The sequence below is a fragment of the Tripterygium wilfordii genome, chromosome 8, assembly GCF_013401445.1.
Source record: "Tripterygium wilfordii isolate XIE 37 chromosome 8, ASM1340144v1, whole genome shotgun sequence".
NCBI classification, from domain to species: domain Eukaryota; kingdom Viridiplantae; phylum Streptophyta; class Magnoliopsida; order Celastrales; family Celastraceae; genus Tripterygium; species Tripterygium wilfordii.
In genome coordinates this window covers 11,307,296-11,329,010 of record NC_052239.1, presented here as the reverse complement: position 1 = coordinate 11,329,010, position 21,715 = coordinate 11,307,296, and the positions used below count along the sequence as shown (strand labels likewise).

Sequence of the window (21,715 nt, the reverse complement as noted above, 5' to 3'; positions counted from 1 at the left end):
TATGTTGAGGAATTAACGCATCATTGTCAATCATTATCCATTTGCTAACAATGGGGCCTTTGGTCATCAATTTCGATGAGAAGAATTATAAGCTTGCCTTTGCTCTTTGGACATTAGATATGAATTTAAATTTAGATTGTCAGATGCATAAAAATTTCTCACTTGACAATAAAATAAGTTGGGACAAAACTCAGCACGTGATCACAAAGATATAGCTCCCAGTGTTAATCGAACTAAAAACAATGACACACTATTGCAAGGAAGAACCAAAAGAAATTAAAGGGACAAAAAGTAATTTATGATACAAAATATATATGTATATGTATATGTATGATGAGTAACATTATTGGGAGTATAATAATATATCACATTGAAGTAATATTGCAAGCCCTTTTCTGTCATTTCCATGCATGTTACCAACCAAGCAAGCAAAGAAATAAATCTCAATGTTTGTCTTCCTCCATTTACTCCAAGCAATTGGCGATATGATGATATATATATGAAGCATTCAGATTCCAATCTTGGTCGTCCTCCATGTGATCAAATATGTTGGAGAATCAGACGGCCTGTAATTGAGCATCCAATTAATATTCCCACAAGAAGGGCTCCTCAACCCGGAACCCATAATCGGCTCCACACAACTGCCACGCAGCAGACGAATAGCACAACCCATCGCCTCGATCACAACCGTCGATGAATAGATCTGGAAGGTCAAACAATGCGTCATCACCATCAACGGAAGGAGAGCTTGCAGATTCCTGCGAAGTAGTATCTCGGCTTAACTCGGCTTTGGTCTCATTTTCACGACTCTTGACAGCCTCCCCCGCAGCAGCCTTAGCAGCGGCGGCTTGGATGTCCTTGGGAGAGCTGGTGGCGGGACGTGGAAGCTCTTGAGCCAGCTCGGGGAAGTTGAGGTAAGCCGAGTGGCCTTTAATGGCTAGAGCGGCCACGTCGTGGGCTCGAGCCGCCATTTCAGCCGTTGGATATGTTCCGAGCCATATTCTTGATTTCTTGCGAGGCTCTCGGATTTCGGACACCCATTTGCCCCAACTCCGCATTCGGACTCCTCTGAATGTTGGATGTTTCTCATTATTGTCCTTCTTCTTCTTGTTATTACCTTCATTGCCACTCTCAATGTCTTGATCATGATGACCTCTCTTATTTGCTCCCCTGTTTTCATGGGAATCAGAAGAGGAGGAGGAGGTGGAGGCAGATGTGGTGGTGGTGGAGGAGGAGGAGAGGAGATTTGGTTGGGCACCACTCTCTATGTTGATTTGTTGTTCCATATTGTTGGAGCAGATGATGAATGGGAGTGCCCTTTGGGCTTTTTAAATTCTTCTACAAGCTGTATTTTTTTTTAATTTTAAAGAAAAAAGATGAAAGAAAAATGGGGCCCATGACACAAAAGGGAATAATACTATACAGTTCAGCTAAATTGTATAGTATACCATGTGGCAATACAAATGCTTTTCTTTTTCTTTTTAATTTTAATTAATTTATAAGGTATTTTTTTTTACACCCATTTTGTTTCTTGGACTTATGCAATCCAGGAAGTTCACATGAACTCCTATTATGGGCCCCCAATATGAAATTCCCCACAATTAATTATTATTTTATGTTTTAGCTTCAATATTTGTGTATATGTTTGATGAAGAATTCTCACATGTACACTAACCTATGCGCATCAACTTTATGCATTGAAAATCCAATGGTTGTAATAAAAAACACAATAAAAGTAGGAATCACACATTTACTGTGGACTCACTGCATTTATGATTGAAAAACAAATATGTAAAGTTTGTACGCAGGTGAGAATTCTTCTATGTTTGATTTGGAGTAACATAGTGTGTATGAGTACCAACAAATTAAAATCAAGTCATTATATATATATATATATATATATATATATAAATCAAATCAAGTCATATAAATCTTAAAAGCCTTTGTTGGTACGTCAACTTCAAATTGAACCCAATAATGTTCTCGATGTGATCTGGCCTTGATGAAACACTGACATTGGTTTAATAATATGTATAGAAACATTACACACACACATATAGAATCTTATGTGGTGTGCCATACTTGTCTCAAGTAGACAAAGACAACTAAATAAACTCATAGCTACAGCCTTGGTTCAAAACATGTGATATAGAGGGTGTGTTGTAGTTTGAAACTTCGATCGAATGCTATTTGGAGAGAATATTAACCTATTCATGCAATAGATACCGTTTCCCATTTTATCAAATTGTTTTTCCTTGAAATAAATGGAACCTAAAACTGTGAACTTAAAATTATCAGTGAAGTAATATAGCAGTTGACTCGAGTGGACGAGAGGCCACAAGTCTCTATGACGTCAAGTTTAGTGGTGTTAGGCGAGTTACTGAATGACGATGAGACTAAGTCTCCTGTCCACATTGCTAAGGAAAATATGTGAGGTATCGAATATAATAGTCCAAACTAATAACAAGTGGTTTTTTTTTTTTGGGTTTAAACTAATATGAACTGGTGCTGAACCTAGGAAGATAAAGCCGTGCTGATCAATATAGATTGTCTCAAAACGGAGATAATGTTATTACTGTAGAGGGGCGGACTGTTGCAAGTAACTTCAACATTGCATCAATCACCATGTTATCATTTTTGTCTGCAAGTTAACACAAAGTTTTCTTTATCACTCGCACTCGCACTGTTCTTTGTTTGAAATTTCAATGGGAGTGCAAAGAAGATGGATACAGAACAAAGTTTGGAAATTCTCTAATATCACAATCGGAAACACATGGAGGTGCACATGCCAGTACTGCACTAATGGGCCACTAGGAAAAGCCAAACATGCCCTAAATTTTAAGTCAATTAGAGTCACCCATGAATGTAAAAAAATTCTCTCTCTCTTTTTTTTTTTTTTTTTTTTTTTCCCCTTTTGTCTCCAATTCTAAATAAGGTTTTGTTTGGTTTCTTTCGAGAAGTTTATTCATTCTGAATTGGTAAAAGAATAGTTTGTCCCCATTATTATTGCCAGATAATTTTTTATTTTTATTTTTCTGGTCTTATCCAAAACCTCTATAAGTGGTCAAGTTTTCCCAAGTTTTCGAGAACATAATGCAACAAAAGTACTACGTAGTAGGCACAATTTCATGTAGTGTATGAATACAAATAATATATATATATATAGATGGTAGAATAAATGAACAAACACAATAATTTTGGATCGTGATGTCAAGATTAAAAATTGTATATCGATATAAGATAACATAATCGAGTGGTTTATAAGCAAAACTCAACTCATATCCCATTGAAAAAACGTTTTTGGGTCTAGAAACCAATGACAACAATCCATGAAGAACAAATATGTGCAGATAGACCCGTGGATTAGAATAGATAATATCTTCAATATGTTTGAACTGGGAATTTGAAAACCTGAAACTACAATTTTAAGTACTAGTTTGAAATCCATATATGGGCTTCAAATGTACTTAGAATGAATATTTGGACGTTTGTGGAAGAGTATGAAAGCTCTTAGTACATATAAGTACTAAGTACATTTGTACCAAGTTGCTTGAAGACTTGACATATACGCACAATGTGTGACATTTAATGTTGTCATTATTTATATTTGTACATAAATATTTTCCATCTGATTACACTATCTGAGTAATAGTGTTTGCAGAATAATTAACCTTGATTACATAAACAATTAATACATATTATGACTAATTGACTACCTACTAAATGGTCGATATAACTTAATCCTTTTGTCATTTGGGTTTTTTTGTTATGTGGAATCCACCCAGCTATTCACCGAAAAATTGATTGGTAAATTCGGGCTACATGGAAGTCCTCGCAACCCTCATTGGCCAATTGAGACCTGAGCCAAGGCTTAGTGTGGAAAGATAATGTATTCGGGCTACATGGAAGACCTTGCAACCCTCATGGACCAGTTGATACCTAGGCCAAGGCCTAGCACGGAAAGATAATGTAGGGTGACATTCGCACACGCTGGACTGAGTAAGAGTCCATCTCGTAAATTACAATAATAGAAACACCCATATGACTTGAACTCACAACCTTCCTCTTGCAGTTACTGCGGTCAAGTTCACTATCTTAGCCAATGACCATTTGTTGTCATTTGGGCTTTGCTTCAACTTAAACCCCAAATGATAAATTGGTTAAACAAATATGTAGTGCTTTTACAAGATGAGCCAAGTGAGCCAAATGTGAAAAGAAAAGAGGGTCTTAAGTCTAATTATGTACAAGCCCTAAAAATACAAGTACATGGACCACCCATATATTAACTATGCACATGCATGCCCTTAATGACACAAGTACTCTTGCTTACCATTTTAGTTGAAGAGACCAAATTTTTTGCCCTTATAAATTGGTGACCTCTCATGGGTCCTTGTGGTGGTTACTAGTTGTCCTATCTTTACACCAAAAAATTAGGAAGCTCTCTTGTGTCCAAACTTGTATGGGATCCTTCTTGGAAATTGGACATAACGTAATCTATTTGGTCTTTTTGAAAGCCAAATCCAATATTTATATCCTTAAAATTCAATTAGGTTCATTATCATGCATTAACAAATCCTAACTATGGGCCACAACAATATCTAACCAAACCAAATCATGTATATTTATTGAAGTTGTCATTCCCTCATTGCCTTTTTTCTTTCATGAAATCTTTGATTTGTTAAGAGGATTTATTGTGCCCACTAATTTTTCACTTTTATTTTCTTTTGTAATTTTTATTTGGGTAACGGGCCTACACTTGTAAGACTTTGTCATGTCAAAAATATAGGTTGGAGTCTCTATGCTTACCAACAAAAAGCAATTAGTGGTAGAAGAGGGTTACTAAGAATATGTGTAGACTATTGTGTTTTAAGAATATATACTCTCTTTTTTTATTTTTTTTTGTAAATTTAAATGTCAAATCATATCTTTTAAGTGGAAAGTAAATCTACTAACCTACATCATCTTATCTAAACCACCCTTTTTGATGTCCATAATTTTGGAATGTCTAATCAATAAAGACATTCATGGGCTTTTCATAATCTTTGATGAATTACATAAAATATCTGTTCTTGATTAATACCCACTACTGATTAATCAATTGGGTCATCTCACAAATTTGTCACAAGATTTTGTGGGACATTTAAGGGGGAAAAAAAATCAGCCCTTGAAAAGATCACACAAACAATTCTCTCCAAATTCTCTCCAATTTTGTGTAAACCTGCATGTAAAGTATATACATGTATCATACTCAAAACTCCCGCTGTGGGCAAGGTAGGGGATATATAATATATTCGCAGACCTTACTCTCACATAATATATGAAGAATGTTTTCAAGAATTAAACATTTGACTTCTAGGTTATAAACCTACAACTCTTATCACTGGATCACATCTTCGTCGGTATTATCGAACCAATCTAGTGCTTATAATCATGGATGAAGATTTTTAAAATGTACCCCACTAATCAGAGAATTATAAAACCAAGTTACAATATACCTGCCAGTTGTATTTCAGGGTATCCTAATGATGTAATATAATTCCACACACCCCTCATATTTGATCTTAGAAAACTCATTAACTATAAATAGCACAAGTAGCTGATAAAATAGCAGATTACACGATGATAATATTATATAAAGGTAACTAAGAAATTGCTGATACAACTGCAGGCCGCAAACATCACTCGTAGCATTTAGCCCACCTGGGCATCAGTTCAGATGCCCGGATAAAAATTATGGTCGGCTTACTGCTGGGCACACTGCACTCGAGGCATTGATTGTTCATCATCATCATCATCTTCTTCTTCATCATATGCCTCACGCTGCCGGTGGAACTGCTGCTTTTGCTTCTTCCTATTCACCTCCTCAGAGCTGACATCATGCAAGGTGGTCTCCTCGCAGTCGTCGAGCTCCATATCAGACAGCTGTTTGCTTGGCCTTTGGGGGAGTATTGCCTCCAGTTTTCGGCGCTGATCAGGGCTGAGAAGCCCTGAACCTGGGAACTCCACATTGAAAAGAATATAAAGCTTCCCTTTAATGAAAGGCCTTTGGTATTGAGGCATTCCCTCGTCATTGATTGCTTTGGCTTGACCTGCATTCAAGTAGTAATTCAAATGAACAACTAAAGAACATCTAGCATTTAAAAAAGAAAATGGAGTAAAAGGAAATTTATTCATGTGTCGTTGGCCATTACCAGGTTTTATGATCTCTCCGGGGTTTGACTTGATTAGGAGCTGCCTACCATCAAGATGAGTTATGGGAAACTGAAAACCACAGAGAGCCTCTGTTAAGCTGAGGGTATGTGCTACTCGAAGATCATCATATGTCCGCTTAAACTTTGGATGTTCCTTCACTTGCAGAACAAAGACAATGTCTCCTGTAATTACATCAGGCTGCAATATCATATGGGAAGTAAATGCAGTATGTTAGTTAAGTATTTGCTTAAAAAAAAACTCCTAAAATATTCACAAGACATGTCCAATATTTACAAAACAAAAGGCAAACAGTAACCAGTTAAAGGAAAAAATCAAACATATCTTACAGCTTCATCGGCTTGCCTCTCAAACACAATTTTCTGTCCATTTTGCATTCCTTTTTCAACATGCACCTCCATCACCTTCTTCTCCTGAGTTACCTTTTTCCCTCTGCACTGTGGACATCTATCCCTATCACTGATCACCTCACCTACGGTCATAGTGAAATAACAGAATGACAAGAAGATCGACATGTACATCCCAAAGTGAAATGTAGGTTGAGCAAGAGTTATCATGTACCAGAGCCTCTGCATTCAGGACAAATATGTTGCATCTGCTGAATCATGCCCAGCCCAATTTGTCGCATTGTAACTTTCATACCAGTGCCTTGGCATCCAAAACAAGTCCCAGAAGCTCCACTCTTTGAACCTTTCCTGATATTTCAAAACATAAGGCAAAACATGTATGCTTCTCAATTTCAGTTCTTGGTTCAAAAAGGAAATGCAACTTGCCCACTGGGGCTATATAAAACCCTACAGTTGAATCCAAATGCTAAATAAAAAAATCACTCGTCATTTTGGCTCCCTCTCACACACTTAGCTTCAGATTATTTGCATAAAATTGTCAGGAAAAGCCCTGTCACTTTCAAACCCTTTCAATAATAGAACAGAGGAGCAGAGGGATAAGATAAATCAAAGACAAGATTTACAGGTAAACATCGAATATAATTAAGTACATATCATAGCAATGGCATAGATACAAGATGATACTGTCCATGTTCAGTATTTTGCACAAGGAAATGAACACAAGCGAGGGCCGCACACACTATAAAGTATAAACTCAAACTTAGATAACAAGAATCATTAACTACTGTAAAATAATAACATGGAATAATACCATTAGAACAGAGAAAACATACCCTTTACATTTGAAGCACAGAATATTTCTAGAAAGAGAAAATTTCTTAGTGGACCCATTGTACAATTCCTCCAAGGAAACCTTCAAAGTATGCACCATGTCTTCACCTTGTTTCTGCCTTCTTCCTCTTGAGCTGCCGCCTGCCACAGAAACAGAAATGTTTGTAACCGCTTATCAAAAGACAAAAACACAGGGGGGGAGAGAGTGTGTGTGTGTGAAGTGAAAAACCCTCTTAAGTTCAGCAACAATTTTCTCACCACCAAAAGATCCTCCGCTGAAAAATGTATCAAAGATGTCAAATGGGTTATGCATGCCACCACCACCACCTCCACCCATGCCTTCTTTAAGAGCATCTTCACCATACTGGTCATAGATTTCCCGTTTCTCGGGATCACTCAGAACTTCATACGCATGAGCCAACTCCTTGAACTGATACAAAAAAACAAAAAAAAAATTTGTCAAAAAACAAAGTGAATGACCCTTCCAGAAACACAAGTTCGACAGAACACAAAAATCTTTTGATTTTAACTGTGCAACAATTTTTCCAGCAGTTCAAAAATAGAACAAGGTAGGAATGTGAAGAAAACATTAATCAATTATCATCCCTGACTATTTATACAATATACCCACGAAAAAAAATTATTTATGTATTTCTTTTAGATATTCTGGCATCAAACACACACTTCAGACCTCCAATCTATTACCCATACTTCAGAAAAAGATGTCAAATAGTCAAGATTCAGAAACTGAAACAACTGTTTCATTTAAATCCATTTTTAAAATAAATAGCTCTGAAATAATCAAGTCAGGATTCTCACAAAATGAACACAACACCACCTATCAATTTAACCACTATGGCAAAATCAACTGCCGTGCCTTTTGTGTACCTGAACTTCAACCTGTTCAAGTGCTTAAGACCAAAAGTTAGTGCTCCTAGTGATTAGATTATCAAATGGAATTTAGCAAGGGAGTAGTACTATATAACTCAAAAAGACATAACAAAACTGTAAATTGAAGAGACTGAGAGTCGACCTTCTCAGGATCTCCACCTTTGTCGGGATGATTCTTTATGGCAGCTTTTTTATATGCCTTCTTCAGTTCATCTTGGCTTGCGCTTTTAGAGACACCAAGAACAACATAGTACTTGGAGTTATCACTCCTCTTCGGGGCCCGACCAAACATGCTTGATGGCTGATGCACTGAATTGACCCTAACTGAGCAATAGAATTAGAAAACAACTCCAACAACCTCGAAATGCCAAAATGAACCATGTTGCATTCAATATACAAATCTATAATGTTTAAATAGCTGTGAAAATAAGCAGCAGTACATTTGGAGGCAATAAGATGATAAACACATGCCCACAAATTCTGAAGGCAAAAGAATTCAGAAAAACAACATGCAAGCAGGACAAACTTAAACTCAGGGCTACAATCTCTTGTCTAATGGAAGCCTAGATGGATTTCAGCGACATTATAACCTCAAAAAAAGATAAAAAATTGTCTTGCATATTTTTTACTCGTGACCTCAAGTCAACAACCTATAAATAAAATCTTGCTTGTTTAACACTTCTTAACAAAAGGAAAATGTGGGAGAGAGGAAAAAACACCTATGACATGTTAGTTAAATACTGATACACTTAGATGTCTAAACTAAGACTTTTTACTCTATTTGGTTTTTCTGTCTAAATTTTATGTGGCATACTTCTGCTTAGAATTAGAATCTCTTCTTCACAACAAATAGTCACTGCCAGAATCTAAGATGTCAGCAATACAGGTTGCTTACATATGCCTTCCCAAACACTGTAGTGGCAGTGGGAGCTATGAGACACTTTATCAAGTGTCAGCTAGTACTTTCTTTTTTCAGGAATGCAATGTCTTCCTGTCAATAGAGTTCCAACTGGCTTCGGATTAACAGACCACAAAAAGGTCCTTTGCTAACTTCCCTCCAATGAGACTATAATCCTTGTTGCTGTGGCAGCAGTCAAGTGTTCTGCGGAAAAAAAAAGCACCCAAAACACCAGTTCTACACACCCAAAGAAAAAAAATACTCCAAGTTGTCACGAAGGCACAAAACTCTTCAAACTGACAGATAAATTTTCACCTATTTATCGTGAGAAAAAAATACAGCACATCACTATGCACTGTGTGAAGAAATGTCTAGGGTTTCCAGATTCTTTTCTCTCTTTTTTTCAGCTGTGTACTGCTAACTGGGGCTACCTAAGAGCCACCAAACTAAATCAGAGTGTCCATTGCATCATACTTGAAGGAAGGCAAAACTAGATGTTGATCTGGCACACGATCACAAAACCAAAAAAAACAACGAAACTACTTGCAGAAAATTGCAGTGAACAGTATAAACCCGAAAGCAAATCCACCATCAAAGCCTTTGCCCAGCTTTTTTTTTACAGAGGGTTTGAACTCTATCATCAACGGCCAACGGGTAATTTTTTAATTAGCGCACTACAAACCAATAGATAAAAATTAAAGGGGAAAATCCTGAAAATCTCAAGTCTCATCAATCAACGCTTCCCTCGGCACGTCCTGAATCGCTAAACTGAGGCAAACCCTAAAACAAAAGACTACAACTTTAACCCACAGGACAAAAGAAAGGTCGAATTCACTGAGTGCAAACAATAATCCCAGATGACGGGCTATAAATTCAAAACTATCGAACCATTACGGATCATAATCCACTAAACATTGGAAAAAATTGTAACTTCTACAAACACATCTATACAATAAAAGTTTGATCGACTGCCTCACAAGGCATAAAGAGAGCAGTACCTCAAAGGACGTCCACGCGAAGAGGAGATCTGACAGAGGTTTGGAGAGGAAGGCTTGATAGACGGTGCGAATGTCTGTCTTCTCCGCGCAGAGTTTCACCGCTTGCTTTATATAAAGGGTATCTCTTTTTCCTATGGCCACCCCGAGAGAGTGGAAATAGCCAAACATGGTGATTTCCAAGGGACGAAGGAACCGCCGAGAATGTCAATGACTTCATAGTCCTTTGGCATTTTATTGGTCCACGACGGAAGAAGGGATTTTAGGTTTTACGTGACAAGGGGACGCATCTCTAAGATGCAAATAGGGCTGAGGTCAGAGAAGATCTGGTTCCTCCGTTTGGCAGAACGGACGGTGCAAGAAAGTTATTTGAATCTTACAATGCTTTTCGTAGGAAGCTTGCAGCGGTCGTAGTTGACGGCTCAGGCTTACCACATTTGCATTTGTATCTGTATTTGTGTCTCCAATCCAATTATGTATAACCAGGCTTTCATGGGGTGACTTAGAGCTTTATTTTATTAGTTCCTTCGTAAAAAATGATGGTTAGACGATCAACTTTCGATATGATGACATAAGATCTGGCTGACTTAAAGCTTCATTTCAATAGTTAGATCGTCGAAAATGATGATTAGACGACCAACTTCCGATATGATGGCATAAGGAAAAGGAAGAAAGGATGATATTTTGGTAAGTTAATAGCTTTTATCATTTTTTTAAAAGTTTTTTTTAAGTTGTTATTTATTATTGGAATACAATTTTTAATTTTGTCCTTGTGGATAAAAAGATCCCAAAAAAAAATTTAGGATGTTAAAATAATAAAATTATAAAATGTACTTAATAAATTACAAAATTACTCATAATGTTTTATAAATTACAAAATAAAGTACATAATTTTTTTTTCACCCGGACCCTCTTTTTCTACTACCAACCATCACCTTTCTCCGTCATTCGATCACTGACTGGGGCCAATGACCTATCAAATAGAAGTTTTCAATCTCTATAAATCATTTTCGACCATCAATCGCCAACAAAAATAGTTCATTTCGCCAGAATCAAGCCTCAAAGTGGTGCGTACATCTTGAGAAAAGATATTTGATCCGACAACTGCAGGCCACGCCGTCGTACTCCTCCCACCACATAAAGATTGTCCAACCCAAGCTCTATTTGTTCCGCCCCTTCACTGGCCAAAGCAACCACCAAAGGCCGAAGTTATATACGATGGGATGACAATACGCCACTTCGCCAAACAACAAACAAACTGACAAGGCGGCTTCCACCTCAATGAGGTGCCTTAAACACCTGCCTAATGATTTGCCAAACAGACCCATTATCTATCCAAAATTACATGCATCAAATTATCTGTTCTAATATCAAAAGCGCTAAAATATTAAATATTAAAAAATTAATTATCTTTTAATCTAAACACACTCTTAGTCTTGAAATAGACCCAGACTATTAATTATATGTTCATTCATGGAGTATCTTAACAAAGACTTAACATTTTATGTGATCCAATAATTTATTGGATATAGTATTCTTGTATTTCATATATCCCGTCACATTCTAAATGAAGTTTTGGATCATAAGCTTTCAGAAAATTCGTTTGTTGATTTGAATAAATATCTTATGTTATTCTCAGCAGCAAATTTAATATTTACGAATTAGGGGGCTCTGTAATTAATTTCAAATTGTAGAGTCTACAATTGAAATCCAATGACTTGAGAGTTGTGCCACATCACATTACATTTTTATTTTTTTATTTTAAAATTTGTATGACTTTTTCTTCACTATTGGATATGAATTGTATACTCTAGGGAATTGCGGAGCTCCCAAATCCTTACACGAGAAGGGGAGGTTCGAACTCGAGATCTCTATGAGATACCATACACATGAGTGTCGTCTGAGCTACTCGTGATTCTCATTAGGATATCATTAGTAACTAATTAAATTTTGGTACAAATTATGAATTTTTTTGTAGTTCAAGGTGGATTAATGTTGATATTGTCTATCAAAAATCTACAACTGATAAAGAAAATATATAATAGAAAACCCATGCCAAAGAGGGAGAAATCAAACTGGGCTTGAAATTTCATACCCAAAGAACACTTTCCGAATATAACAATATCAAGAGGATTCATATTTTGCCCAAAAAGTGGCATAATACTATATTATTTACTATTCAAATGACGTGGCAATACCTGATTGGACTGCATGTAATACAGTTACCAAAGAAAACCCTAACCGTTGTACCTTCACTGTAATCCCCCCTTACCAAATTAACGCATACCTTTTGAAGCCCCCCTGAAGTTTCAATTATCTCTCTCACAATTTCTCTTCCTTTGTTCCTCACCAAAACACACAAACAACACATTGTTTTCTACTACTTGTTGTTATCTTCTTCTTTTTTGTGACAAGGGAACTCACCGAAAGTACAGTCCACCGGACTTGTTGTTCTCATGCATATCGATCTCTCAACAATGGACTCTATTAGCAACAAGTACTTTAGCATATTTTCTCGAAATGAGGTCAAGAGGGTTCTGTTTCTTCGAATGCTAAGAATTGGGGTCAAATTGGATGGATCCATGAAGGCTATGGCTTTGTGGATTTGGCTTGAAAATCTTGGTTTTCAAGGGATTATACACAAATTATCTTGTCAAGCAGACGATTGTGTCTTTAAGGTCTCAAACGAGGCCAATATATTTCTCAATTCACTCCACATTGAGGATTCACCAATCTTGCAACATCTCATGCCTGTGTTTCTAGACCTATTCAGGGTGGTTTTCTATCTCAATAACATATTGTTACAGAAGAATAGGATCGCTAGAGAAGTTGGTGAGACATTCAATCGTGTGTGTACCAATGTTTTTGAGGATGTTTTGAGACATCATGGGATATGCAAAAAAGAAATTGTCCCTGTAAACCACCCAAAGCTTGGTGGGAGTGGGATTTTAGGGTCTTACCCTGGAAATAATACTGATCAGAAGGAAAGTGAAAAGAAATCCTCCTCCACCACAATCAACCCCGGCGCGAGGGCATGGAATCCTAGAGAGAATTATTCGCCGGAGGAAAACAGATGCTTGTTCTTGACCTTCTCTCAGGGATATCCTCTCAATGAAATGCAGATTTCATGCTTTTTCACTATGTAAGTACAAGTACTTGAACACCATGCTAGTACATTACATACATACATATATATATATATACACACACACATATATATATGTGTATATATATATGTATATATATATACTTATAGGAGAATTCCTCATATATATATATATATATATATATATATATATGCATAACTAATCACTATTTATACCATGTCTAACTTCTTGATAAATAGATTGTCTTAATTTATCTATATGGTCATACAAATTTGCTCAATGATACTTTCTTGTTGTAATGAAATTAGATCTCCCTTTGATATATTAATGTTTTGGTTACATGATTATGTTGATGCACTTAGTTTGAATATATTAATGGCGGTATGAGTATGGGATTATGCAGGAGATATGGAGCATGTGTGGATAAAGTTCATGTGCATATGCCAGAGGGGAAGGAGTATGAGAGACCAAATCAACCTGTGTTTGCCAAGGTTTTGTTCAACACTTCCATTACACCAAGATTAGTGTTGAGTGATGCAAAACAAGTCAAGTTCATGGTGAATGGTAGGCCTATGTGGTGCAAACCATATGATATTGCTAAAAGAAGTAGGTAGTGCTCATTCTTCCAACGAAACCTAGCTAGATATGTATATGCCATTCTCATCTTTTATTATTATCTCAAATTAAGCCATGCAGTCTATTACCTAATAATAAATGGCTTGATTTACGATTTTCCTTCTCTTTTTTTTTTTTAAAGTAAGCGGTGAGGGTTCGAATTTGAATACCACTAAGTCGAGTATACGTCTTAACCATCTCGACTGAGGGACGTTGTTGGCTTGTTTTAGATTCCCTCGATCTCTATATATATGTACTATATCTCATTTTGTGGTAGATTCAATGCAATTATATATATATATATATATATATATTAGGCTCAATATCCTTCAAGTGAGGGGGAACCAAAATCTCGTTATCCCCTTTGAAAGCCAAGCAAACACCGCTTTCGCTTACGAGGTTGCCCACAAGAAGCCAATAGGAAATGTATATTATAGGTTTAGTTTTACTGAACAAGGGTCTTAAAGTTATGTAATAGTTTGCAGGTGGGTTATCCAAAATACAAAGGACTCTGCCGGAATTTTGTTAGAAATCTCGACATATGGGGTGTAAAGGAGGTAGGTGTTACAAGTTAAACAGTATCTTACTGCAGAGAATATTAGCACTGGGAACTACAGGTTAACAAGACTCTTGCTTCTTTTTCTTCGAAGCAAAAGAAACAGCCTCTGAAGCACCATAGAGTCACCAGTCTGATGGACTGGGAAGCTTCTCAATCTGATCAAAAACGTTGTCAGGGAAGTCATCAAAGAAGGAAAATGGGGTTGCAGGGTTGTTGCTGCTTCCATCCATTGCAGCAGCACTTGTACAGCTTACTACAGGGTCATAGAAAGGTGGTCCGATAGAAAGTTGTGATCCATTGCCAAGTTCAGGAGCCCGTGCCTGTCCAAACATGTCGAGAAAATAAGGATCCTGGAGCCTGGACAAGAGCTCTTGACTTTCCGGTGAGAATATGAGGCCTGATTGAGGTTCTGGAATCTGAGGAAAGGAGACTTGTGGCTGTGACTCAATGAACATGTCTTTCTCAGTATGATCAAGCTCAAGCTGGAAATGGTTCATGTCGAAACTAAAGAAGTCCGGCCTGTCCATGTCTGGCAATGTCATTATCCTGACAGCTTCTGGGTTTTCTGTGTAGGATGATGAACACGAATGAACCTTCGACGATGATTCTTCCTCCAAAGAAGAACTGAATGTTGGGGCCTTAAAATTTCCACAGGAAAAGAAAATAATGAATACACTATAGTGATTCATGGCCAGAAGAAGACTGCTAGTATTATATTGAACCATATTGTTGATATCAATCACAAAATCCCACAAGCTAATATTAAGATGTCGTCCAAAAATTTATGCCCAAATCTAAATTTCTCAATTTCCATTTGAAAATTCAAAATTTACATGAGAATAACAGCGTATGATGGTGATTCGGTCTACTTACCTCCACGGAGTGAACATAGTGGAAGGCTGGAACGTCCCTCTTGACCTTCTGTGACTTGGAACTGGAGGGTGCTGCTGAATGAAGAATCCTAGCCAGTCTCTTCTGCCTGCTACTCCAGAAATTTTTCACATCATTGTCAGTTCTCCCTGGCAAATACGTCGCTATTTTCGCCCATTTGTTGCCAAATTGCGCCTGCAACTCTATTACCACCCTCTCTTCCTCCATTGAAAATTTGCAACCACTAACCAAAGAAAGCAGCAGAAAAACACATATCATTTGAACAATTCATCATGGTGAAAATCATTGAAAAGAATAAGCAAAAAAAGCAGAATCAAACAGTACTATTTTGCACAGGAACCCATCAGCAAGAACTTCTTCATAGATCAAAATGTGCATGAATATATTTTTACTTGATATCAACCGTTATCGCCACTCTCTCCTCCAGTGAAATTTGAACTCACTAAAAATTTATTTTTTCGCCCAAAAATGGAGAAGTAGAAACACAGTTTTTGACAAGCAACCCATCACCAACACTTTCTTCAAATACATAAAAAAAAAAAGCATAAGAAAGTGTGGCACAAGCAAACAAACAAACAGTTAGACTGCATCCCAATATCATAACTACACATAGAATACCGTTCGATAAAACATGGTGAAAAGAATCTTCGAAATAATTATCATAGGAAAGGTGTAGTACTTCTTCAAGTTCGGTCGAAGCTTATTGACCCAACGAAGGCGACAGGACTTTCCGGTCCGATGCAGAAGGCCTTTGGATCGAATGGAGCTCCAGTCTCTGGGTCCATGTTTCTTGACATGATTGATAAGCACTTCATCTTCCTCTGCTTTCCATGGCCCTTTCCTTATCTCTTCTTTCTTCGCCTCCATTTTCCTCCAAAACCCAAAAAGAGATCCGTTGGAAGTGATCGAAAGAGACTCACTGGTCTACGTTTCAGATTCGTTGCAAATCTTCTTCACTGCGTCTTTTTTTTTTTTTTTTGAGATTTTGGGTTTTATTTTCTCTGTTTCTTCCTCTGTTCGTGTCTTTGAAAGAGGTGGCGGTTAAGGCGGTTTCTCCCCAACTACCCTCCTCTAATAAAGCCCATATTCCCAGTTTTTTCTCAAGTTCAAAATGGTTGTTAAATGACATGTATGCCCTTCCTAAAAAAAGATGTATATAGAGTACATATTATTTTCTTTTTTTTTTTGTAAGAAATATTTAAAATTATGCATATTTGATTTTGTTAAGAAAAAGGGGATATTAATTCATTTCCTGTTGTAGAATTTTTGTTGGTTCTATTATTATTTTTACGCCCCGTTTTGGTTTCAATGTAGTGCAATTGTAATATGAATCCTATTACGCATCACGCGTAATTAGAATACCAAGTTTTGATAAAGTATTGTGATTACAAATTTTATAATATATGTTAAGTATTGGTAATGTGAATATTAAAAAGGGTGGTTGTAAATAAACCTACTCTAAGGTGCATGTAAAACCTACTCTAAGGTGTAGGTACATCACCCTACGACTGAAAATGTTGTCAACTCACTTGTTAAATAAAAAATTGCATTATTTCAAAACCAAAAACAAGATTGTATTGTTGTCGATTTTTGTGCTTCTTAAAAGTCGAAACTCAATCATTTTTGTTCAAAAACACATGCAGTGATGTTAATGGTTGAAATCCAAACGTATTACAGTGGGGTTTTTTTTTTGGCTTTCTCGGCTCTATCTTCAACGGCTCTCTGTGTTTAACGTTCAAATTTTAACGGCTATAATTTCAGAGAAAAAATGAATTTGGATCATTTACGAAGAACAGGGTGGTGAATACCAAGCAATAGACAGTTATTCATGATCAAGAACAAAATAGACACAGTTATTCATATGGACGCCCCATCTCAAAACAAAAGGCAATTATTCAAGATAAAGAACCAAGTAGACACATTATACATACGAACGCCCTATCTCGAACTTGAAGTCAAGCACATCGACTCAAGAAAATTTGTTTGCATACGGATTCATTGAGTATGATTTTCTCCATAGCCAGGAACCAGTGAGACACAGTAGCTGCTCTCTCTATAATACATCATCGCTTCCTACACAAATGAGTTCAAGGTCTGAAAGGATATTTGGGATCAATATGTTGCAATATTTGGCAGTGAAGAGCGAGCATATCATATTCAAAACTCATTGAACTTCTTTGCAACAGATAGAGGAGCATCGGTTGAGGACTGGATGACAATGTCAGACATGGGTCTCTTGATTGCTTTGAGGTATAATGTCATACTACACGTTCTTAGTCAGTTACAGAGCTTGACATATTTGCCACTTCGATCAACTCCTCCACCGCTATATCAACATGTTGCTATAGCTATTGGGCACGTAAATAATAATAATTACGTTCGGGTTGCGTTGACAGAGGGTTACCCGATGCCTCCCATTATGTATCAATGGAAACACTTTCGGTATGATTGTGCACCTATATGGGCTACGCCTTACATGGAACAACTTGATGCGTTCATGCAGTATACTTGTTCTAGGTTCCCTCTTGAAATTATTGTGTTAGAAGATTAGCGATGTAACATGTATTAATGTGATTCAATAAAATCATTGTTTTACTTTATTATAGTAAATAATTTTTAGAGAACTTTATTTGTCAAATAATTTCGAATTTGCATTTATCAATCTATGTCAAATAGACATGGGCCCCACTGATAAACAAAGGAAGAAGTGACCTGGTCTGTCATTCAAACAGGAAATTTTTTTTTAAAAAAAAATGTCTATAAAAGTGAAACGTTATAATGGGGTCTCTAACAGGGGTGCATCTATCGAAAAGGAGGTTTGAATACCAAAATGCTACTAAAAATAAAGAAAAAGTTAAAATTAAATCAAACATTATAATGTAATATTAATACAATTACCATTACAATACATATAAGTTAATACTTATTTTCTCGATTCTCTCTACATGTGTAATCCCTCTACCTTACTCTTTTTTTTTTATTTTGTATAACGTGGAATCCCCTAGCTATTCACTAGACAATTAGTCGATAATCTCGGATCACATGGAAGACCATGCAACTCCCATGAACTAGTTGAGATCTGAGCTGAAGCCCAATGTAAGAAATCGTGGAGGGTGACATTCTCACATGATTAGTTGAGCAAGCCCCCATTTGTGTATAAACCATGTCACATATCAGTTTCATCCCCCCAAGTTTTAAACTATTGAATGTCTTCTAAGTTCAACTTGGCTTAGCTAGATAAGATTCAACGGACTGGTCATCTGGGATTAGCACATGTTCCACAATATAGAATATGAAAATCCCAGATTGTCTGATAGATTTCACTCTCATATATTTGGCAATTCATGGTACAAGGCATTAGATTTTGGATATGGTACTCAATACAATGAAGAGTAATGTTATTCCAAGTATACAAAGCAGGCCTACATTGCAAAATTGAATCCGCCTATCCAAGCCAAAGTAATAAACAAAACCAAACAATATCACATTATCTAATCCTATACTAACCAATATTATTACATTCTTCCTACTAACCACTCCTCTCTTCTTGATAGCAAGTACTAGCTAGGATAGTCACTTTCATAGTTGTCTTTTGATCCACAGAACCCATACCAGGAATGGATTATTAAAAACCCAGAAAGATCTAATTTACTACCCGTTTCAGGTGTCATCAAGCTAGATCTATTCCCATTGTCCATAAGTAAAACACACCATTCAAAGAAAGATCAAGAGCCACATAGAATCCAACTTCCATAAAAATCATTATGGAATCTATCCGACACACACTATTCTTATTCAAGAATATCTTGCGGGATTAGGCATGAAAAACAGGAGGCTTCATCAATTATTAGTTACACAACAATCAATCAGATGATTATCACGAAAGTAATTATGGAATCATATAGTGCCTTATAGAACTTCTAAAACTGATTTGCCAAGACGATGAACGGATATAAATGGGGGCAAGCCAAATCACCATTTTTCATAGCAGAGTACGTCTTAAATCTTAAGAAACTATCATGTCAGGAAAAACTAAGAAATCCTTCCAAAAAAGTAAATAAGCCGCTGTAGCAAAGCATATGAATTTATTCATCTCAACTACTATTATTAACATGGACTAAACTCTGATATCCCCCTCAAGGGCTAAGGCCGATTGCAGTTGCAACAAAGATAAAAGGCAGCCCAAAGAAAGAAAAAAAATCCCTAGCTTTGTTCTTTACATAAATTGCTCTTTACCTTTCAAACATGTACAGAAGAATCACAACGAATATGAATCTCTCATCTCCTCCTTCCTACAGGCAACAAAGATCAACCCTCAGCATCCCACAAATTCCAAAATATATCAATGACAAGAACAGTTAACAGTAACATTTTCACATCTATGGACATGAATAATAAATCAAGCTCTTGGATTTCCATTGACCATACAGTTTTTAGGCTTGTCAGAAACTTCGTAAGAAGAAGGTGTAATGGTGTCCAAACGCAATCCCGGAAACGAAGACTGCAAAATGGCGTAGATGCAGAAATTAGTACAATGTTCCAAATTTATAATTGAAGGGGAAAATTATACATACATCTAGTCGTCTCTGCAGTCTCTTCGTTCTCTTTCTTGGCCTACGGGATGGGTTCGACCCGGTCATTGCAATGAAATCTGCTTCGATCTCTTCTTTCTTGAGAGCAACAGAGAACTTCGTGTTCGTGTTCGTGTTCTCCTTTGGCTTAGTCCTAGACCGAGTCGACTCTGTCTGGCTCGATTTTCCTTGATCCACCCGCTGCACCGCTCCACCGATTCTCGAAACACCTCCGTCAGCTTTCACATTCCCGACTGATGTCTTGAATCCCACTTTCCTCGGCCTCAAATCCCGTATCTTTGGATTCTCTTCAGCATCTTCCACGGAATTCAAGTTCCGACCGCTGGTTCTCGCGGCCACCGCATCATTATCGCTATCGTTCTTGTCGTCGCCGTATTTCTTGGTACGGAAACGCAGCACATTTCTTCCCCCCTCTTCCGAAATATTCTTCTTCGAACCCACAATACCATGATCGGAAGAAGAATGAAAAGAAGACGAGACTGCGACAGGGTGGCCTTCATTTACCATACGACTCCCATGGTCTTTTGATGGAGATACGAGTCGAGAAGGAGTGTGCCGTTGATGCGATTCAGTTCGAGCGGAATCGTAATGCTTGCGGGAGCCTAGGGGGTTCTCGTCAACATTCCCGACTGATTTCTTGAATTCCACTTTCCTCGGCTTCAAATTCCGTATCTTTGGATTCTCTTCAGCATCTTCCACTGAATTCAAGTTCCGACCGCCGGTTCTCGCAGCCACCGCATCACTATCTCTGTCGTTCTTGCCTTCGCCATATTTCTTGGTACGGAAACGCAGTACATTTCTTCCCCTCTCGTCCGAAATATTCTTCTTCGAACCCACAATACCATGATCGGAAGAAGCATGAAAAGAAGACGAGACGGCGACAGGGCGGCCTTCATTTACCATACGACGCCCATGGTCTTTTGATGGAGATACGAGTCTAGAAGGAGTGTCCCGTTGACGCGATTCAGTTCGAGCGGAATCGTAAGGCTCGCGGAAGCCTAGGGGGTTCTCGTCGACATTCCCGACTGATTTCTTGAATTCCACTTTCCTCGGCTTCAAATTCCGTATCTTTGGATTCTCGTCAGCATCTTCAACTGAATTCAAGCTCCGACCGCCGGTTCTCGCAGCCACCACATCACTATCTCTGTCGTTCTTGCCTTCGCCGCATTTCTTGGTACGGAAACGCAGCACATTTCTTCCCCTCTCGTCTGAAATATTTTTCTTCGAACCCACAATACCATGATCGGAAGAAGCTTGAAAAGAAGACGAGACTGCGACAGGAAGGCCTTCATTTACGATACAACTCCCATGGTCGTTTGATGGAGACGGGGGTCTAAAAGGAGTGTCCCTTTGAGGCGATTCTTTTCGAGCTGAATCGGAATGCTTGCGGAAGCCTAGGGGGTTGGGGTGATTGGTGCCCCATTTCAGTGGCGGAAACCGGAAATTGTGCAGCGGCCGGCGATATTTGGACGAGACCGTAGAAGTAACTGGTCGTTTAGTCTCTTTCTCTTTCGCCATTCTTCGGTTCTCCGATTGAATGCGTTCGTATTTGATGAACTGATCGAAATATAGAGACTGTGAAAAGGTTTCTTCGCAAGCAAAGCGCGAGGGCGGAATTCAAAGGCGCTCTGCATTTCCAAAAATACCCCTCAATATGGCTTGGATTTCCATTGGCGGCCCTATGTTTGACTGCTGAATAAATACCCCATTTTAGGATTATCAAAATGCTTACAAACCCAGCCAATAAATTAGGGAAAAAAAATAAATATTCACTAGTAT

General features: G+C 37.6%; 6 protein-coding genes across 9 annotated transcripts; 2 read left to right on the top strand and 4 right to left on the bottom strand.

Annotated features, from left to right (window-relative positions):
* Positions 1-225: 225 nt before the first annotated feature.
* On the bottom strand, positions 226-1,458 carry LOC120004325 (ethylene-responsive transcription factor ERF034-like). The gene has a single exon (XM_038853640.1). It carries the CDS (start codon positions 1,284-1,286, stop codon positions 585-587), a length of 702 nt encoding a protein of 233 aa, XP_038709568.1. The 5' UTR covers positions 1,287-1,458; the 3' UTR covers positions 226-584.
* A 3,942-nt stretch (positions 1,459-5,400) lies between these two features.
* LOC120004324 (chaperone protein dnaJ A6-like) lies at positions 5,401-10,624 on the bottom strand. Of its 3 annotated transcripts, none has more exons than XM_038853638.1 (8): positions 10,176-10,624; positions 8,422-8,599; positions 7,647-7,818; positions 7,391-7,529; positions 6,772-6,905; positions 6,540-6,682; positions 6,192-6,390; positions 5,401-6,089 (listed from the first exon to the last, which is right to left on the bottom strand). In XM_038853638.1, exons 2-8 carry the CDS (start codon positions 8,569-8,571, stop codon positions 5,743-5,745), a joined length of 1,284 nt encoding a protein of 427 aa, XP_038709566.1. In that variant the 5' UTR covers positions 8,572-8,599; positions 10,176-10,624; the 3' UTR covers positions 5,401-5,742. The 3 variants fall into 3 exon arrangements, with proteins under 3 accessions (XP_038709566.1, XP_038709567.1, XP_038709565.1); XM_038853639.1 differs by having other exon boundaries at positions 8,422-8,588; XM_038853637.1 differs by having other exon boundaries at positions 8,422-8,603; positions 10,176-10,623.
* A 2,025-nt stretch (positions 10,625-12,649) lies between these two features.
* LOC120003650 lies at positions 12,650-14,563 on the top strand. The gene is made up of 3 exons (XM_038852665.1): positions 12,650-13,314; positions 13,683-13,885; positions 14,487-14,563. Exons 1-3 carry the CDS (start codon positions 12,650-12,652, stop codon positions 14,561-14,563), a joined length of 945 nt encoding a protein of 314 aa, XP_038708593.1.
* Positions 14,564-14,575: 12 nt separating this feature from the next.
* On the bottom strand, positions 14,576-16,211 carry LOC120003649 (transcription factor DUO1-like). The gene is made up of 3 exons (XM_038852664.1): positions 16,024-16,211; positions 15,327-15,567; positions 14,576-15,091 (listed from the first exon to the last, which is right to left on the bottom strand). Exons 1-3 carry the CDS (start codon positions 16,209-16,211, stop codon positions 14,576-14,578), a joined length of 945 nt encoding a protein of 314 aa, XP_038708592.1.
* A 1,214-nt stretch (positions 16,212-17,425) lies between these two features.
* LOC120003648 lies at positions 17,426-17,895 on the top strand. The gene is made up of 2 exons (XM_038852663.1): positions 17,426-17,436; positions 17,481-17,895. The coding sequence occupies exons 1-2, from the start codon at positions 17,426-17,428 to the stop codon at positions 17,893-17,895; spliced, it is 426 nt and encodes a 141-aa protein (XP_038708591.1).
* A 1,529-nt stretch (positions 17,896-19,424) lies between these two features.
* On the bottom strand, positions 19,425-21,474 carry LOC120004127. 2 transcript variants are annotated; one of them, XM_038853380.1, is made up of 3 exons: positions 19,919-21,474; positions 19,773-19,845; positions 19,425-19,636 (listed from the first exon to the last, which is right to left on the bottom strand). In XM_038853380.1, coding segments are annotated over exons 1-3 (1,611 nt in total). In that variant the 5' UTR covers positions 21,455-21,474; the 3' UTR covers positions 19,425-19,634. The 2 variants fall into 2 exon arrangements, with proteins under 2 accessions (XP_038709308.1, XP_038709307.1); XM_038853379.1 differs by having other exon boundaries at positions 19,425-19,845.
* Between the last annotated feature and the right edge of the window lie 241 nt (positions 21,475-21,715).

Coding starts and splice junctions, on each gene's coding strand:
- LOC120004127 (XM_038853379.1), bottom strand. CDS start 21,454: ATGGCGAAAGAGAAAGAGACTAAACGACCAGTTACTTCTACGGTCTCG. Junction 19,846..19,918: donor GACTGCAGAGACGACTAGAT/GTATGTATAATT, acceptor GCCATTTTGCAG/TCTTCGTTTCCGGGATTGCG.
- LOC120004324 (XM_038853638.1), bottom strand. CDS start 8,571: ATGTTTGGTCGGGCCCCGAAGAGGAGTGATAACTCCAAGTACTATGTT. Junction 7,819..8,421: donor AAGGTGGAGATCCTGAGAAG/GTCGACTCTCAG, acceptor TTTTTGTATCAG/TTCAAGGAGTTGGCTCATGC. Junction 7,530..7,646: donor CAGCGGAGGATCTTTTGGTG/GTGAGAAAATTG, acceptor TTTCTGTGGCAG/GCGGCAGCTCAAGAGGAAGA.
- LOC120003650 (XM_038852665.1), top strand. CDS start 12,650: ATGGACTCTATTAGCAACAAGTACTTTAGCATATTTTCTCGAAATGAG. Junction 13,315..13,682: donor ATTTCATGCTTTTTCACTAT/GTAAGTACAAGT, acceptor GGGATTATGCAG/GAGATATGGAGCATGTGTGG. Junction 13,886..14,486: donor ATATGATATTGCTAAAAGAA/GTAGGTAGTGCT, acceptor ATCTTACTGCAG/AGAATATTAGCACTGGGAAC.
- LOC120003649 (XM_038852664.1), bottom strand. CDS start 16,211: ATGGAGGCGAAGAAAGAAGAGATAAGGAAAGGGCCATGGAAAGCAGAG. Junction 15,568..16,023: donor CTTCGACCGAACTTGAAGAA/GTACTACACCTT, acceptor TTCTTTGGTTAG/TGGTTGCAAATTTTCAATGG. Junction 15,092..15,326: donor ACTATGTTCACTCCGTGGAG/GTAAGTAGACCG, acceptor GGAAATTTTAAG/GCCCCAACATTCAGTTCTTC.
- LOC120004325 (XM_038853640.1), bottom strand. CDS start 1,286: ATGGAACAACAAATCAACATAGAGAGTGGTGCCCAACCAAATCTCCTC.